At 34.7% G+C, this 18,832-nt stretch overlaps 2 protein-coding genes across 3 annotated transcripts in view; one reads left to right on the top strand and one right to left on the bottom strand.

The window, feature by feature from the left end:
- Positions 1–3,664: 3,664 nt before the first annotated feature.
- On the bottom strand, positions 3,665–11,104 carry LOC126880955 (uncharacterized). Its single transcript, XM_050645036.1, has 2 exons — positions 9,854–11,104; positions 3,665–3,739 (listed from the first exon to the last, which is right to left on the bottom strand). Exons 1-2 carry the CDS (start codon positions 11,102–11,104, stop codon positions 3,665–3,667), a joined length of 1,326 nt encoding a protein of 441 aa, XP_050500993.1.
- Positions 11,105–17,722: 6,618 nt separating this feature from the next.
- LOC114327306 (ER lumen protein-retaining receptor) overlaps positions 17,723–18,832 on the top strand; it is a 45,461-nt gene continuing 44,351 nt past the window's right edge. The window contains exon 1 of one of the 2 annotated variants that reach the window (XM_028275887.2): positions 17,723–18,005. In XM_028275887.2, the coding sequence (XP_028131688.1) occupies positions 17,834–18,005 (172 nt within the window). In that variant the 5' untranslated portion in view covers positions 17,723–17,833. The remainder of the gene's footprint in view (positions 18,006–18,832) is intronic. The other variant, XM_050644428.1, reaches the window with a different exon arrangement.

Consider the following 18,832-nt stretch of genomic DNA (forward strand, 5'->3'; position numbering starts at 1 on the left):
GTTGTTGTTTAGTGGACGAAAAATATCGGGAGAAGGGATAATGGATGTGAGAGTAGGGATTTGAGAGAAAAATAAAGTCAGTGTGTAATGAACATCGAGAGAAGGCAGCCGAGTTTTTTAAAAGTGTAGAATCAGTGTAGAGTTGGTGTGATCAGCATTTGCGAGCAGAATCAAGTTGAAACCAAATCGTCGACCGGTTGAAGAGCTAATTTCCTGGTCCGAGGGAGATTCCTTTGTTTTGTCTAGAACGAGTAGCTGATTATTATCCGTTTGTGCACTAGATATTCGAGCAAGTCCTGTGTGTTTTTCTTGGAAGCAGTTTTGACGAGGGGGATTTTCTCGCAACAACCAGAGAGTACGTGTTGAGAGAATCAAGGACAGCGCAATCCAGAAAACGAGGGAGTGAAGAATAAAAGGTTAGTCAAATCATTTGTCTGAATGGAGAAAAGTCATTTATATCAAGACCATATTTGTTTACTTGTTTATTGAACAATATTTTTGTAACACAGTTAGTCATTTCAAATTTGAGAAATCAATTCAAAAGAAGAAAAGTAAAATTCATTCAATTTAGTATGAGTAAATAAGAAATTAATTAAATAACTTGCACTAAAAATTTTTTTTTGCATAAAATTGTTAATTTATGTTTTAAAATGTTATATTCAAAATATTACGTCTTAACAATGAATAGTGTACGTACAACATCTAATCAAAGTTCCGCGCCTAAAATTTCCGTTTTAAACAACTTCAAAAGCGAGACCTGTGGTCTGACGTCACAGGCCACTCGTATCGTTTGTCCGTTCGGGGTGGGCCATTGCATTTAATGCAGTTTGCCCATAGATAAATAATATAGTTGAAATATCTTGTTTTACTTGTGGAAAAAATGATTTTTTCTGTGACAGGCAAAATATTAACATTTTATCTTTGTTGACATATGTATCAAAAAGTTCTTTTTTATGAAAGTTCTTTCTTTGTTCGTTTCTTGTGTTGAAGAACAAAGAAGAAACAAGTAACTTAAAAATAAACAAAACTTTTAGTAATAAAAGTAAGAGTAACTAAAAAGTATTGGTGCTACTATAGTATGCGGTCTACAGTCGGGTTTCTACTATAGCTTGCGGTCTACCGAGGGACGCGAGGGTGCGATAAAGATATTAACTTGTAAAGTTACAATAATGATTCTTCTTATTTATGCGTATTATTAACTTTGTAAAGAAGGATTTTGTTGCTGCTAATCACCATAATCTTTTCTCAGAAGGCTTTGAACACAATAATGAAAGGCTCCAGTAGGTACTAATACACATTACAATAAAATATAATCTTTATTATAATGCAAATTACACCGTAATCTTTTCCAGGATATACGAAATCCTTCGATTAGAGGTAGGTAGATCAAACCCACGGGGTAAACCGTATAAGTACTATAATAGAATGGTACCAAACTATTGTTATAAACGGTTTAAACATGCTTATTAATAACTCTTACTTATTTGCCTTGACACCTCGCATTTCTCCAATAGAATAGCTTTTACTACTTTTTATAAAAGTTGCCACGATGAAGACATCAACGGTAGGTAAGTTAGTCAGATTGACCTTTTGAAAAACCCTCGTCCGTCATATTATGCGTTTTAAGCTCTTTACAAGGTAGCACTCAACTTTATCAATTTCAGTTTAAAACTAAGCTGATTGGGGAACTACTTATTACAATATATAAGATGAACATAAATAATACCTAGGAATTTTTCATTAAAGACGATTAAAATGTAATATACCCGTGATACCTACCTTAATCGCGTTGTTTCCGCCGGTTCACCGTGGCCGGTGACGTCGAACCAATAGAAGGACGTTCAAGAGCCTCCTAAGATATTTGAATTTTATAGCATTTTCAAAACGTCGTAATTAGCGTACGGGTTAAAAATATTTGTTTTTTTCGCATGCAAGCGTTTTAAGATCATGTTACCTTATGTTTTTTAATATCATTTTAATATTTAAAAATTTTTGCAAGTTCTCTATTCTTCTAATTTTAAATTTCGCTATTTTATTGTATGAAAAGTATATTTTTCGTTCTTTCCCATGAGACAGTAAGTAATATGAAAAGCTGCACCCTTTATATCTATAAAAATATAGGTAGGTACCTACCTACATGTTAAAATTATAATACCTACGCCATTGACTATGTACTAAATTGCCGTTAACTTTCTTGTATTCTTAAAATTAAAATGGCGGACCAAAATACGTTCTGGGGTACTAATGTTACTTGGAATTTGAAACTTCAAAACGAGGTGTTCAGAACGTCAATTGTGCGGTAGATGTGTATGATTGCTTTCTTGTGTTATTTATTTTGTTCCATTCCGATCTAAAATGTTGAACTTTGAAAAAATAAATGTCTTTATAAGAATTGGTGATTCGCTGCACACTTCTGCAATTCTATATTTATTATGCAGTATCATAAAGGAAAAGTCATATGCTGGTAAGTAGTACACGTATTATTTCACATACACTTAATTTTTCGCTTGTAGATTATCAGTTTATACAGGATGTAACAAAAAGGTAGGTTATAAATTAAATCACATATTCTCCGACCAAAAATAGTTTGCTTGAACCTAACTTACCTTTGCACAAATGTGCACATAAAAAAGTTACAGCATTTGAAATTACAAAATGAAAATCAATGTTTTCCCATAAGGGTTTATGGAAAACTGTAAGCGATTTTTTATTGAAAATGGACATGCGGCTTTCTTATGACAGAAACATATTAAAAAAAAATAACACTGAAATTTGTCTACCCCATAAAAATTTTATTGAGGTTTTGTTCTCTTAATTCCCCCAAATGTTTGCGTACATTTTAATTAAATTATTATTGGGGTACCATTATAGTTAAACAAACACAATATTTTTAGAACTTTTTTTGGCTGTTATAGTACTTTTTCTAGGTAGGTAAAAGCTAGTTTTTATCGAGACATGGCTTCTTTTTTATATGTTATAAAAATTTATGAGAACCTAACAAAAGGTCAATTATAAATAAATTTTGATACTATTACCAGGTCTCTATAATCTTGCAAATGACAAAATGTGATGAATTTTACAAATGCTCAAAATATTTATTGAGATATTGAATAATATATACTTATTGATAAACTGGCTTATTGAAAAGGTACCGAGGCAAAAAAGTTTTAAAAACATTGTGTTTAACTAATGATACCACAATAATAATTTGATTGGAAAATACACAAACATTAAGGGGGCTTTAAGAAAACAAAACCCCCAACCCCCATCAAATTTTTATGGGTGTACAATTTTACCTTACACAATTTTATCTTATTTTACAAATAGGATAGCAACATGGCTATTTTCAATATAAAATCTCGAACAGTTTTAAAAAAATCGAAAAAAAATCGTTTTTCATTTTGTACCTTCAATGGGCTGTAATTTTTTTAAGTGCAAATATGTACTAATGTAAGTTAGGTTTATTCGAACTATTTATTTTCCCAGAAAATATGATTTAATTTATGACCTACCTTTTTGTTAAACCCTTAATTATCAACGTTTAACCAAAATCCTCATTTTTAAATAAGTCATCAAACCGTAGATGTGTTGCAATATGTTGCAACCTTTGGTGTATTAAATGGCCCACAGAGGCTAATATATTTATCATACATAAATCAGGTCATCATCTGCTCTGCTGAAAATATTCTTCAATAATATCACTGTTCATATCTTCATCGTAGTCTCCTGGTTTTTTTTTCTAGAAAGAACAATCTTCAACAAACCGTTATCATTTCCAATACGTAGATTATTTTAATCCTGTGTCCAAAAAATCCTGCTGCAAATATTGAACGTTTGTGCCCTGCCACTTTTATCCACTGTGGCTTTTGAACTCTGAATCACCCAAGTTTCGTCAAACCTAATGAAAAAGTATAGGATTACCTTCTGCACGTAATTTAAAAATGGTTCAGGTATCTTCGACTTCAACCAGGGCCGTAGCTACCGCCGTATCAACCGTATTAATTATACGGGGCCCCCGACATATAGAAACAAAAATTCAATTTATAAACATTGAAAAAATTATTTCACAATATTTCACTATTAAGTCAATGTTTTTCGATACGTGTCAATAGTAGAAAACAATTAGTGTGTAACCAAAGAAATCATAATCTTTTTTGGGGTCTCTTTGGGGTTCATACCAGTAGCTGATTGCAGTGTAGAACGGCTTAAAACTCTAATTTTGGATAGTATGACAGAATATAGAATTGATTTATCTCATTGTAGAAGGCTATGTATATACAGTGAGGACGTTTGAGTTGGAATAAATTCATTTTCTCGAGAATGGGCGACTCTGGAGATAAATTACGAATCAGGTCGATTTTTATTTTTAAATTATAATTTTTTGGTATATATATCATACTAATGACGTCATCCATCTGGGCGTAATGACTCAATTGATGATTTTTTTAAATAAGGATAGGGGTCGTGTGATAGCTTATTTAAAAGGCTGTTTAATTCTCTATTCAATAATATCAACATTAACATAATTATTTACATAGAGTGTCCAAAATTTTTTTTTATTTTTATTTAATTCGAAATACATTTTACTGTTGTCCGAAAACAGGAAAAAATGTTTATTTGATAAATAAATATTACTTTCGCTTAAATTCAATATTAAAGCTGCCTCTTAGCAGTTTGAACATTTAATTTAAGTGAAAAGCAATATTTATTTATCAAATAAACATTTTTTCCTGTTTTCGGACAACAGTAAAATGTCTTTCGAGTTAAATAAATTATATACATTCTTCTTTTTGTCTCAGTTAATTTAATTAAAAAAAAAATTTGGGCACCCTTTATAAATAATTATGTTAATGTTTATATTATTGAATAGGGAATTGAATAACCTTTCAAATGAGCTATCACACGACCCCTATTTTTATTTAAAAAAATCATCGATTACGTCATCACGCCCAGATGGATGACGTCACTAGTATCATATGTATGCCAAAAAATTATAAAATGAAAATCGACCTGATACGTAATTTATCTCCAGAGTCGCCCATTCTCTAGAAAATGAATTTATTGCAACTCAAACGTCCTCACTGTATGTATGAAATACATAAAATTACTCTCAAAAAAGTATGTCCTACTCGATCAGAGGGTCCCTACCAGTGTGTCGCGGCACACTAGTGTGACCTGAAGTACCTGTAGGTGTGCCGCGAAATTTGATTATACGCACTATCATTATAGGGATTATTTACCCAAGTGTGCCGTGGCTGAGCCAGTTTTAAGTTAGTGCGCCACAAGCTAAAAAAGGTTGGAAACCGCTGTACTAGATGGTGTTCAATGCACGATGCTTTATCAGATGTAAAGAAATATTTTTATTTAAAATGAAAACTTTGTATGAATTAAATTCAATTTCTACTAAAAAGACGAACGTAACGAATGTAAAATATAATTACTGTTTTGTAAAATGACGATTTTATAATGCTTGTCGTCTCTTTCTTGTCATGCTGACTGCATTGGCCACCCAAAGAATCGAAACAGACGAGCCACTCTGCTACTCTGCAGCGCTACCGGGTGGATCCACAAAGTGGTTTAGACAAGCGATTTTGTAGCCCCAATGGTTTTGTAATAAACGCCACAGTGACGAGGATCTGGCGTCCATTACGAAATCATTGTAACTACAAAATCGCCTGTTTAAGCCACTTTGTGGATCCACAGAGTAGCGCTGCAGAGTGTTTCGTCTGTTTCTGCGCTAAAGCTGCGTTTTCATTGACTGAGACCTAGAGCCTTCGCTCCTTCAGATACACAGGAACGTGGAATGCTTTTGTGCTTTACATATTATTTTAACAGCGTATTAATTAAAAACTTTTATATTAATATTTCACACCTTCTTTTTTAGGTATATCTGCCAAGACGCAGTTCCTCTACGCCGCAGTATTTATCACCAGATATCTTGACTCATTCATGGTATTCAGATCATATTACAACACTTTAGTGGAAGTGACTTTGGTGCTTGTTTCAGTATGCACGTTTTTACTATCGTTCAAAATGAGGAGCACATACGAAAGAAAATATGATTTCTTTTGGTCCGAAGTTCTGGTTGCCGGGGCATTGATATTAGCAATGTTCGTTAATAACAGTTTAGAAGCTATTGAAGTAAGTTTCTTTTTTAAATAAGACATTAGAAATAAGTTAAGACATCTTTTTTTTCATTCTCACCCAGCCTGTTTAAGGAACATACACACACTCAACAGTCCATACTTCTTTATCAATTACAAATTTCACTGACATTATTCTATCATTCGTTCGTACAACTTCGGCTATGCTATCTTTTATTTCACTATCAGCCAGCAATTACTTTAACTCCATTCTCAGTGTTACTTTATGTTTCTCTACAAACCAAAATTTCACTCCTGCACCCAGTTCTTTCGCCTTTTGTGCTGTTCTTCTGTGAAAAACTTCTATTAAGGTATTCATACGCCAAACAAACAAAATTTTTCATAACAGGGAAAAAGAAGGAGAAGGATTTAAATGTAGCATGTGTCAAATTTGGATTTAAATTTTCTAAATTTACAAATTAACAAATTATACCCCCGGTAATGTAGAATTACATCTGGTTAAAACAAGTGACTTGGTTTGTTTTATTTGTATTTGTTCTGTTAAGTAAGTAAAAGGGTTCTTGCACTTTCTCAGGTTTATTGAACTCAATACAATACAGTCAGTAGAAGAGATGAGATCTGCCATCGGCCATCCGCGTTGACGTATTAGTGCCTTACTTCACAACTTACAGGGTTGCCAGATTGTGCCGATAGTACATCTCCCTCTTTACAAAAACAAATTTTCATGAAATTAAATAATCTTTCAGATAAGCTGGCCGTCGAGATATCCTTTTCAGACGAGAAGAATCCTGTTCCATATTAGAACAGTTATTTTCTGTATTTGGAACTGTTAGCACAATATTGTTATCATTACACAACTCACTGTTTCCCGCACAATCCTTCCGACTCGCACAATCTTCCCACCTACCTTCTTTACTATTAAAATTAGAATCAGAAGTGGGCAGAGGCAGTGCTGGAGTAAATTCAGGTTCAAAGTAGTATGGTGCTGGAATGAGGTCATGACGGTTTCGTCTGTAATTTCCAGACTTGGTTTTTACTATATAAGATCTTGGTTCGTTTAAAATGGATGAAATTTTTCCGTACAACCTCAAATCAATTACCCAAACACTGTCTCCTATAGATAAATCTGACAAAGTCCTGGCCCTATGTCTTTTATTAAACTGGAAGGCTGATTTTTCTTTCGCTCTATTCTCTCTTTCTACCACCGAATCAGTATTAACGGGATTATTTAACAATTCTGGAATTACGGGTAAGGGAGATCTCAATTTACGATTCATTAGTAGTTCGGAAGGCGAAAATCCACATTCAAGGGGTGTGGTACGATAAGCTAATAAAGCTAGACTAAGGTCTTCATTTTTCTTAAGGAGATTTTTTGCTATTTTAACTGCAGCCTCTATGCATCCATTGGATTGAGAGAAATAAGGGCTACTAGTAATATGTCTGAAATCATATTGAGAAGCAAATATTCTAAATTGAGTACTGAATTGAGGCCCATTATCTGAACGCACTATCTCTGGAATCCCATACCGACTAAAAAGTTCTTTAAGTTTGGATATTATTACCAATTCAGTCATAGTGGTTAATTTAAATATCTCAAAGAAACGGGAATAATAGTCAGTAACAATTAAGTACCAGCAGTTATGTTTAAAAAGGTCCAAAGAAACTTTCTGCCATGGGCGCTCAGGAAAAGGATCCCTTATAAGGGGCTCTACCGGATTTGTTCTATGTTCTATACATATAGGACAATTTCTAACTAAATTTTCGATCTGAGTGGATAGGCCCAACCACCATATTGAAGCTTTTGCTCTCGCTCTACATTTTACAATCCCTAAATGACCTTGGTGGAGATATTCTAAACACCGAAATTGTAGACATCTAGGGATAAATAATCGGAAATTTCTCAATAATAGATTATCGCTAAAAGACAACTCCAACCTATAATTATAATAAGGCTTTAAGCATTCCTCTAATTTATTTTGTTCAGGCCAACCCGACGTACAATATTCTCTTAAGGTAGACTTCCGCACCAAGCGACCGAGACAGGAGACCGCGACAGGCGACAGATAGGTCGCGAATAGACGATAGTTGGTCGCTGGTCTCGGTCGCGGGCTGCAGAACTACCCTGATATAATTGCATGAGAGCAGTCGTGGGGAGACCTCGCCTATCTGTCGCCTGTCGCGGTCTCCTGTCTCGGTCGCTTGGTGCGGAAGTCTACCTTTAGTTTTAAACAAATGGGATCTTTTCTCTGTTCTTCCTTAATTTCTTCAATAAAATACGGCTTTACTTGAACCGAACTAACTATAAGATGAACATGAGCTTCTACTTCGCTTGCTAATTCGTCTTCAATTGGGTCACTGCTACTCTCATCGAACCGACGTGAAAGAGCATCCGCTACAACCAGCTCTTTGCCTGGAGTATAATGAACCTCATAATTATATCTCATCAATCTAATTCTGAGTCTTTGCAAGCGAGGTGTGAGCTCATCGATCGGTTTTGATTTTAGTACTTGGACCAACGGTTTGTGGTCAGTCTCTAAAACAATCGGTATCCCAGTGATATATTCTTGAAACTTATCAGCAGCCCATGTCAGAGCTAGGGCTTCCCGCTCTATTTGGGCATATCTTTTTTCAGTGGAAGAAAGCAAACGAGAAGCATAGGCAACAATTTCCTTTTTACCCTCATTAAACTGAATCAAACATGCTCCCAATCCAAATGATGAGGCATCCGCTGAAACTGCTATCTGTTTGGTAGGGTCAAAGTAAGCTAAACATGGACTTTTTTGTAGTAATTCCTTAACTCTTACAAAGGCTTGTTTCTGCGGACTGTCCCAGATAAATGTGACACTCTTTTTCAGTAATGACGTAAGGGGCTCTAGGATTTCAGAGCGATTAGGTATAAATCTACATGAAAAATTTATCATACCTAAAAACTGTAGTAATTCTGTTTTATTAGTCGGTTCTGGAAAGTTAACAAATGCTGAAATCCTTTCAGGTGCAATTGACACTCCTTCATTTGAGATTTCGTGACCTAAATACTGGAGTTTTTGAACAGCAATCACACATTTATCTTTATTTAGAGCTATACCTTCAGCTTGTATTCTGGATAATACTTCATCCAGAATTTTGTTGTGTTCTTCTAGTGTTGGAGCATGGATTAAGATATCATCTATGTGACTAATTACACCGTCCAAACCAGCTAATATTTTGTTTAACAATATAGAAAAATATTCGGGGGCACAAGTGATACCGAAGGGAACTCGAGTGAAGAGATACCTACCGAAGGGAGTTATGAATGTGGTAAGGGATTGAGACTCTGGGTCTAAACGAATCTGATAAAATCCAGAAGAAGTATCAAGTTTTGAGAAATATTTACTATCTTTTATTCTGGCTAAAATACTTTCAACTTTGTTTATAGGAAAATATGAACGAAGAACAGATTTGTTTAAATGGGTATAATCCACACAGAGTCGAACTTTTTGGCCTTTTTGGACCACAACAATGGGACTGACCCACTCTGTAGGATAATCAACAGGTTCAATTATTTTTAGATTTAATAATCTATCAATTTCTTCTTTTAACGGTTGGAGTAATGGAATAGGAACTGTTCTAGGGACTGATTGTACATAGGGTTTAATGTTGTCTTTTAATTTAATTTCCATTTCTGTTTTAAATGTACCTATATCATTAAATATTGTTGAAAATTTTCTGAAAACTGCCTCTGGATTAAATACATTATTTATATTTTTTACTGTAACATTTTCATGAAATTGTAGAAGTTTTAAGTCTATTATTGATTTCCTTCCTAAAATAGGTTTAGATAAATTTTGTATAACAAACATTTGAGTTTTTGAAATGTCATTATTATGACAGAGGGTAACAGGAAGAGTTCCTACTACCTCCAATTTAATGCCAGATGGACCAGTAACTTTTTGATAAGGCTTACATAAAGTTTTTAATATCTCTTTAGGCATCAGAGAACTAGGAATACATGAAACATCTGCTCCAGAGTCAATTAAAAATTCAAATTTTGTCCGCAGCTCAAACACAAGCACAGAAATCAGCCACTCTCGAGCCTCAATATTATTAATATAAACAGAGCCGACAAAATTCAAATTATTACCCTCTGAATTCATCATAAAATTATCAATTTCTACAGTACTAACCTTATTTTCCCTTTGACCTTTACCAGATAAACAAACTGATGCCCAGTGCCCAAACTTTTTGCACTTATTACACTGAGACCTTCTAGCAGGACATACCTCCCTAGAGTGAGATTGCTGACCACAAAACATACACGTGTCTCCCTGGAAATTCTTTCTTCTGATGTTGTCTGCCTTCTGAAATGATCCGGTGACATTGCCTCGTTCTCTATTTTGGACACCCACTTTTGCTACTTCTTGAGTCGGATGATAACGGTTTTCATTACGCAATTCCCGAGTCTGATTTGCCTGCATTTCTGCTTGTTTTGCAGCAATAATACAATCTTTCAAAGTCAGAGTACCTTGTAGTTGCAAACGTTCGCTAGTTTTTGTATCTGACATTCCTACCACTATGCGATCCCTAATTAGCTCTTCCTTAAGGGTGCTGTAGTCACAATATTCTGCCAACGAATGTAAACTGGTAATAAAGTGTTCTATAGCTTCTCCTGTTTGTTGAATTCGGGAGTTAAACTTAAACCGTTCGAATATTACGTTGCGACGGGGAATAAAGTGATTTTCAAAACTCTGTAACATCTCCGAATAAGTAGCTGGAATTTTCGGAAACTGTAGAACGATTTCTTCGGCCTCATCTCCCATTATATACATAAGAATGTCAATTTTGTCTTTCTCCGGCTTCTGATCTTGTCCCGACACGCTCATGAAACGCTGGAACCTCTTGCGCCACTGGGGCCACATATTTGGCTGTGAAAACGTAAATTTCTCCGGTGGATTTACCTGAACAGGCATGTTAATTGTCGTTGAGCCGCTACTAACGTCTAAATATGTATTTGCCATTGCCATTTTGCTTTGTGTATGATTTCAACACAACGTACATAACCTAGACACTACACATGGAAAAGTGAAACTTCACTAATCATTTTTCTCTCTCTTCACTTGAAATATTAAGTTAATCTGGAAAAGTGCACCAGCTGCCACCATGTTCTGTTAAGTAAGTAAAAGGGTTCTTGCACTTTCTCAGGTTTATTGAACTCAATACAATACAGTCAGTAGAAGAGATGAGATCTGCCATCGGCCATCCGCGTTGACGTATTAGTGCCTTACTTCACAACTTACAGGGTTGCCAGATTGTGCCGATAGTACAGTATTTTGTAAACTTTTTTGTGGAAACTTTTGAAATAAGAATATTATAATACCTACACCTTATAGATTTAACTAACCTCCTTTTTATTTGTTTTAAGGTACTCAGGACATTCAGTCACTACTTAGAGGCAGTAGTTTTGATTCCGCAGATGTACATGATGTTCCAGAGTAAAAAAATTACCCGCCCCATGATTTTGTATTTATTCTTCTTGGTTCTGTACAAAATAATGTACATTTGCAACGGTATCTACCTATACAACAAGCACAACCAGTTCGATGCTATATCAGAGATAGCTGGTTTTGTTAATGTCATGCTATTCTTCATTGCTCTGGAAATTATTTGGCGCTGCAGTAAAATAACAAGTCACGAATATGAGCAGAAGGATGTGACTAAATGGAAAAATATATTCTTCATCAGTGGTGGTCTTACAAAACCTGAAACTGCCAAAAAAGATGCTCCTTTGATTACTGAACAAGTTTACCAGCCTGTAGTCGTATAGGACGTTATAAAATATTAAAGTGACTTAAGTTTATTGTTATCTTATCTTGTTCTTAGGGAAGGTCAGAGACTACAATGCTTTTTATTGATTTTTATTGATTATCTGACTAATGTATTCTTTAGTTTACGAAAATTGTTAACCTTTCTTATGTAATATAAATAAAAATTGTAGAATTAATATATGTTTTTTATTTCTGTGTCAAACAATTTCGGCAAAACAGAAGCCTTATGCTAGATATCATTTAACTTAATAATGCATCTTCACGTAAGAAATGTTGTTGTTTATGAGGCGTTTATTACAGAAAAAAATTTTTCCTCACGTCAAATTAAATAGTTTATTTTTTCTTCTTATGTCCTAAAATGTTCTCTAAAACGAAATCTTCCTCCTAGATGACTTACTTGGGCCATACTAATATTAATCCCCTTTACAGACTTATATTGTCGAAACATTTTCTCCAGTTCCTCCTAAGTCTTCCTCCCAGAAGTAGATGAACTATTCTTTATATTGGGTGATTAACACCTCGACGTTGAGCATAACCATACTACCTAGGCTCTCTCATTTTGGTATTAATTAGTCCAATCCTTATACCTCCCCTCATTCTTACTTAATTTTATCTGTTATTCTTACTTTTATCTTCTTTGTCACTCCAATTGTCCATGTAAGCATCTTCATTTCCGCCACATGCATTCGTTGTTCTTATTTCTTTTTCACTGCCCAATATTCAGTTCCGTACATCCTAGACGGTCTTATGGCTGTTTTATAGAATTTTCCCTTCAGCTTCATTGGAATATTTCTGTCACACAACACATTTCCCGCTTCCTTCAACTTAGTCCATCTAGTCCCAATTCTTCTGCATGCGCATCCGTCTATTTCCCCTTTACTCTGTAATACCGGTCCTAGGTAGCTACTTTAAACCATTAAAAATACTAAGTTTTCACTCTAATGGCATATAAACGAACATAATGCCATTCTACATCCCACCAGAATGAAAACAATGGGAACCTTCTCTGGTTACACCTCCGAGGCTTCTACAATTTGCAAGTTATACGGATGCTGAGACTAAGGAAGATGAGGGAATTCTACAATTTACAATTCACGTCCCATCTGCTCAGCGCGGTAAAGTTCCAACGAGAATAGAACTCGTTGGAACTTTACCGCGCTGAGCAGATGGGACGTGAATTGTAAATTGTAGAATTCCCTCATCTTCCTTAGTCTCAGCATCCGTATGGCTTGAAAATTGTAGAAGCCTCGGAGGTGTAACCAGAGAAGGTTCCCATTGTTTTCATTCTGGTGGGATGTAGAATGGCATTATGTTGGTTTATATGCCATTAGAGTGAAAACTTAGTATTTTTGCTAGCAGTTGCCGCTAGGGCATCTATGCCATTTCGTTCGTTGCAATCCGGGACTGCACGCTGGGGTTTGTTTTGGTTGGATCGGGGAGAGCAGCATATGTGCCTCAGAGACTAATAAGTTTCGAAACCGGTAGGGGTGCTTGCAGCACTCTCTGATGGGACTAGAATATGGTTCGGCTGTGTTTTCGGTTTGCAACGAAATTGAAAATGGTTATTTATTTTTAAACTATTAATTTTCACTAAGTATGGGAAAACCACCCAGATTTCATAAAGACAGACACAGAGCATGAACAACAATGACATGAAATGAAATGAAGAAGGAATTGAAGTAACATTAAGTGAAGTAAAGAATGCCAGACTAACGCTAAAGGTACGTTTTTACTGGAGTGTCTGTTAGCGCTGTTTCACATAATAAGAATTTAAACGTGCGAGGGTTAGAACGCACGACGACATTCCAATGGTGGCTTATGTCATCATATGCAGCCTTTCTCACTAGACGGTGGTTAGAACGTTCGGTGAAGTGGCCGTGTTTATGCCGTCCCTCGCTAATAACAACAGACGGCAGCCGTGCCGTCTTTACGCACCCAGTAATATAGCGGACTTAATGCATCCTTTCATATGATACTGTCGTTCAGTCGCACGAAGGTTGTTTCCTTGGTTGTTTGGTACATTATTTTCATTTACACTTTGTGGCTGTTTGAAGTAGGTGCATATATTTTATATTATGATGTCTCAGATTGATAGTGAAATATTAATCACATTAATTGAAGCGAGACCTGTTCTTTGGGACAAAACAATATAAATATATTATAAAGATAGAAACTTGGCGAGAAATGCTTGGAATGGTGTATGCCGTGCACTTAACAGTGAATGTGACGAATTAGGTGATAAAGAAAAAAACACATTTGGTAAGTACAGCAAAATTATTTATATGTTACTGATGACAACAATAATTAATTAAAACTGCTAAGTATATTATAATAAACTTTATTTTACATAGTTATGCAATTAACGTTGAGTATAGAGGATGTTCCATCAATATGTGTGAATATAAAAATATATAAATCGTATCTTTTTGTGTTAATAGGATGGACCCAATGAATTATTCGGTTCCTCTTATTTCTCTTTCTTCGACGATAAAGTAACCACAACGCTATAATTTGGTTTCGCTCCATATAATATAACTATACTTTTTATTCTACGAAATTATATTTAGTTTTATAGGGTAAACGACTCTGTGAAGACTGGAGTAGACAAGGGCGGATCCAGGACCGATTTTCGGGAGAGGCCATGACCTTTTTTTGGGGGAAGTACCAGAGGGTCTGGTGGTAATTTTTAAAAATTATTGTTGCAATGGCGAGAGTTTTATTTGACACTTTTTATGTGACACTCTTCACACACTTTTGAGGGCCATAAAGACATTCAAAACGTAACATTAATAAAGTATGATTAAAGTCAGTACCGATTCCTACACATTTCTTCGGATCCAATGCAATTCTTTCAATAAGTTTAATACTATTTTTCCAATGCTTCTCCTGTCAGGCCTTCTTTTCCCCTTCTTTCTTGATTTTCACTAATTATTTTTATGTTATCATAAGCGTTAATGAACTTGACAAAGTCTTCACGAATTTTGTTATTGTGTATGTATCTCAAATTTAGAGAAAGCTGTTCCATGTGGGATACGTCAGTCGTTTCGGCAAATATGACAGAGTAATAATTTGCACTTTGAACCTGATTCATTATTTGTTCAATTATTTGTTCACATGTTATCAATTTATTTTAAATGGTGCTACTGATTGTATGTCGCTCAGGAAGATGCTGTGGATAGGTGTTGTTTAAGAGTCTGATCTGATGCGATTTTAAACCTTAACAATTCCCCTCGTTGCTAGGTCCAACATCTTCGTCCAGAAGCAGAAGACCATTATCACGATGACCTCTTAGAGGAATATTTTGTCGACCTAAGAACCCTATAGGCTCTACTATTAATCGTAGTCTTTCTCAATTTTTTTGTATCTCTTTAGACCTCTGAGAGTTTTTCTGGTTAATGACTTTTGCAGGTTGCGATAACTTCGTAGAAAATCCAGCCCAACCTGAACGAACTCCTTGTGGTATGATGTTTTTTTCATGGGTTTGTATGCCTCCGTCTTTTCCCGTGAGCTTGCCAAAAGATGATAAAGGTTTAGTGACAAGGCTTTGGGCTGTCATCCCTTTATTGTGATCTAATTTTTTATTAGAAAAATAAAACGCAATACTTGCAAAATAATCCCTTTTGATTATGCGAAAGTACCAACCAACTTCTTTGTTCTCAGTGCTGGTGACCCAAGTAACGCTTCTTTTCTTTTTTATTCTGTATGTGTACAAAATGTGGAAATTGATACTATTTTAATGGCTGCCAAGGTCGTTCTAAAAATCGGCCCTCTGTAAAATTATCAACATTTTAATTTACAAAACATCCTAGGTATGTCATTCTTGAAGCTTCCGTTACTGCTTTTGGTCAATTCTAGTCCAGAAGACCTATTTATCCTGTGTTTTATAAATACATATGTGTTTAAAACTAAAAACATTTCAACTGCAAATATTTAAATTTATATATTTTTTTACATTCTCGGAGGGGGCCATGGCCCCATCCCTGGATCCGCCCTTAAGAGTAGAGTGACCGTCACGTCTTGTGTGAAATTATCTAAAAACCACATTTAAAACGAGGGGAACAACATTTAAAAATGAGTGGATGACAGAGGGTCTTTTAAATTCTGTACATGAAAAACATAGATTGTAATGTTCTGAAGCTGTATCCTTGTGGAATTTTTGTAATATACTATTCTAAATGGGAAATAAGCCACAATTTAACTAAAAACGTTAATAAAATCTTTTTTTTAGTTCAATTGTGGCATATTTCCCATTTAGAATAGTTTATTACATATAATGTATGAGTTAATTAGATGAGCTAATCCAAGATCCCACAAATAACTTAGTAGAACAACGATTATAGAAACAAATTAAGACTTTTAATTAAAAACATAAGAAATAATAACTGACAAAATAGAAATTGCAAATGAATTAAATACGCATTACAGTACATTAGGACAAAAGTATGGACAAAAAATACTCATTTGTAATGATACATCGTAATGATACATATCAGACATCGTATCATGTACCTACCTCAGCCACAAAGTGTAAATAAAAATAATATACCAAACAACACAGCAAAATGTCTTCGTGCGACTCAATTCTTATTGTGTGAAAAGGATAGGTGCGTCAAAACTACCGCACGAGAAAACCCTCGCACGTTCAAAATTCTTATAATGTGTAACAGCCCTTACAATCATCGTTAAACGATCGTAGGTGAGCGGTGATTGCGGTGTACTGCTCGTGTTTGGCGTGTGCATCCTTAGCCATTTAACCCATTTGCGGACACGACTGTATATGCAGAAACTTACAATATGGAATATGGGACATAAAGGCTTACTTCAACTTCAGAGATGCTTTACATCTCCGACCCTGTTATAAGACTTGGAGGGCATTAACATCCCCTTGTGGCATTTTTATGATTAACTATTTAGATGGGAAATAAGCCACAATTAAATTGAAAAAATAATTTTATTAACGTTTCGACTAAAAGATAGTTCATTCGATTACATGAAATCAATCCTAACTCAAGTGATCAATGTGATCTGTCTTTAAAAAGACAACCAAATGCAACGATGACAGTAAAATTCTCGCGTTAGAGATTCCATAGTAAATCACGAGGGAAAACCAGGAAAAAAACCTCGTGATACTATCCCGCTAGTATTTTGTATTTTGACAACGACACCCGATTTGGGCGTCGAAACGTTAATAAAATTATTTTTTCAATTTAATTGTGGCTTATTTCCCATCTAAATAGTTAATCATAAGTTTTATATCTCGTGTTTATGAAGGTTAAAGTCGTTCACAAAGAAATTAGACGGAAGCCCCAAGCCTAGATTATATATAGGTACCTACGCAGTTTGGTTTCCGCACACTTGTAAGTTCTTTTGCATTTTCACACACACCACACAGTCCATCTAATTTTCCTCTAATTTCAGAGTAATTCTTAGAGACAGTTTCTCTAATTTTAGATTTCGCTATTTATTGCTTGAAAAGTGTATTTTTCGATTACATCCTGTATATCTATAAAAGTACCTAGGTACATGTAGGACTACAAATTATTTGACTACGCCATTGGCCATTGACTAAATTACAGTTAAATTTCTTTCCAATGTTAGTTGACAAAATATCAGTTATCGCTATGGTAATTAGTTTTTCGATAAATACAGAATGTAAAAAAAATACAAAAACCTAATTATGACGGAAAACCCCAGCATGTTTTGTTATTACTGAGTACAAGGTAGTAATCCAACTAAATATTACGATAATTCTCACCGAAGTAAGTAGATAAATGTTTGGTCCGCTATTTTAGAGAGTTCGAGAATCTTTCTTGGAAACTTTCAAATGTTTCAAACAGAGTGGTCACTGCTGATCAGTCGAAGAGTCGAATGTCGAATAATGTTGAATCTCGAAGTCTTGAATAAGTTAGAACGTTGATTGTGCTGTGCATGTGTATGCTTGCTGCTTGCTCTCTATTAGTTATTTATTTAGTCCATTCAGATATGTTTTTGTTTTCCGAATTTGAAGACATGAATGTCTTTATAATAGCTGGTGATGCGTCGCACACCCTTGCAATGTTATATTTATTATGGAGTATCATAAAGGAGAAGTCATATGCTGGTATGTAGTACAATTTTTATTTACACATACTTCAATTTCAATTATTATGATGATCAATTAAAATTCGTCTGTTTATTTACATACTTCATAAAAGTGTATTGTGTCAATATGTTGCAACATCTGGTATAGGTCAGTGCTGCCGCTGAAAAATTTAGGAATGTACTAGAATTCTTCATAAAATGTACTAGATTGTACTCACTGTCGCCAACGACGGAAAAATGACACTTGACAGCTCAGGAAAGAAAAAAAATGACAGATAACAACCCAAAAAAAGAAGAAATGACAGATGACAGGTTATTTTGTTAGATGTCAAAATATGGCCGGATAGCCCTGGCAGCTAAGGCCATTCAAATGAAGAGAAGAAGAAGATGTCAAAATAAAAGACAAAGAAAACAACAAAAACTAGTTTTATTTTTTACTTATATAATATACAGTAAAACGTAAAACCTGTCAGTAACGGTCACTAAAAATGAAAGGACTGTTGGCCGGTATTGCCAGTTTTTGTAGTCTACATAATATAATTGGTTTGTGGAATTTTTTAACTGGCCGTTTTAGTACAGGTGGCCGGTAACACAGGTTTTACTGTAGTTTATATTTACATTAAAACAACATAACTGAAACTTTAAATACTTATTCTCACTCTAAAAATATAGAAAACAAGAAGTGTAAGTTCTGATAAAAAAATATCTACATTTTTAGATGAAAGTTAAGAAACAAATACTAGTCGAGTATTAAATCAAATACTTAAAATATTTCTTGTATAATATTGACTAATTAACGCGGCTAGACTATTTTTTGTTTATAAACATAAACCACAATAAACATGG

This window comes from Diabrotica virgifera, chromosome 2 (assembly GCF_917563875.1).
Source record: "Diabrotica virgifera virgifera chromosome 2, PGI_DIABVI_V3a".
Taxonomy (NCBI): domain Eukaryota; kingdom Metazoa; phylum Arthropoda; class Insecta; order Coleoptera; family Chrysomelidae; genus Diabrotica; species Diabrotica virgifera.

Coding starts and splice junctions, on each gene's coding strand:
- LOC126880955 (XM_050645036.1), bottom strand. CDS start 11,104: ATGGCAATGGCAAATACATATTTAGACGTTAGTAGCGGCTCAACGACA. Junction 3,740..9,853: donor AATTTCATGAAAATGTTACA/GTAAAAAATATA, acceptor TGTTCTTTCTAG/AAAAAAAAACCAGGAGACTA.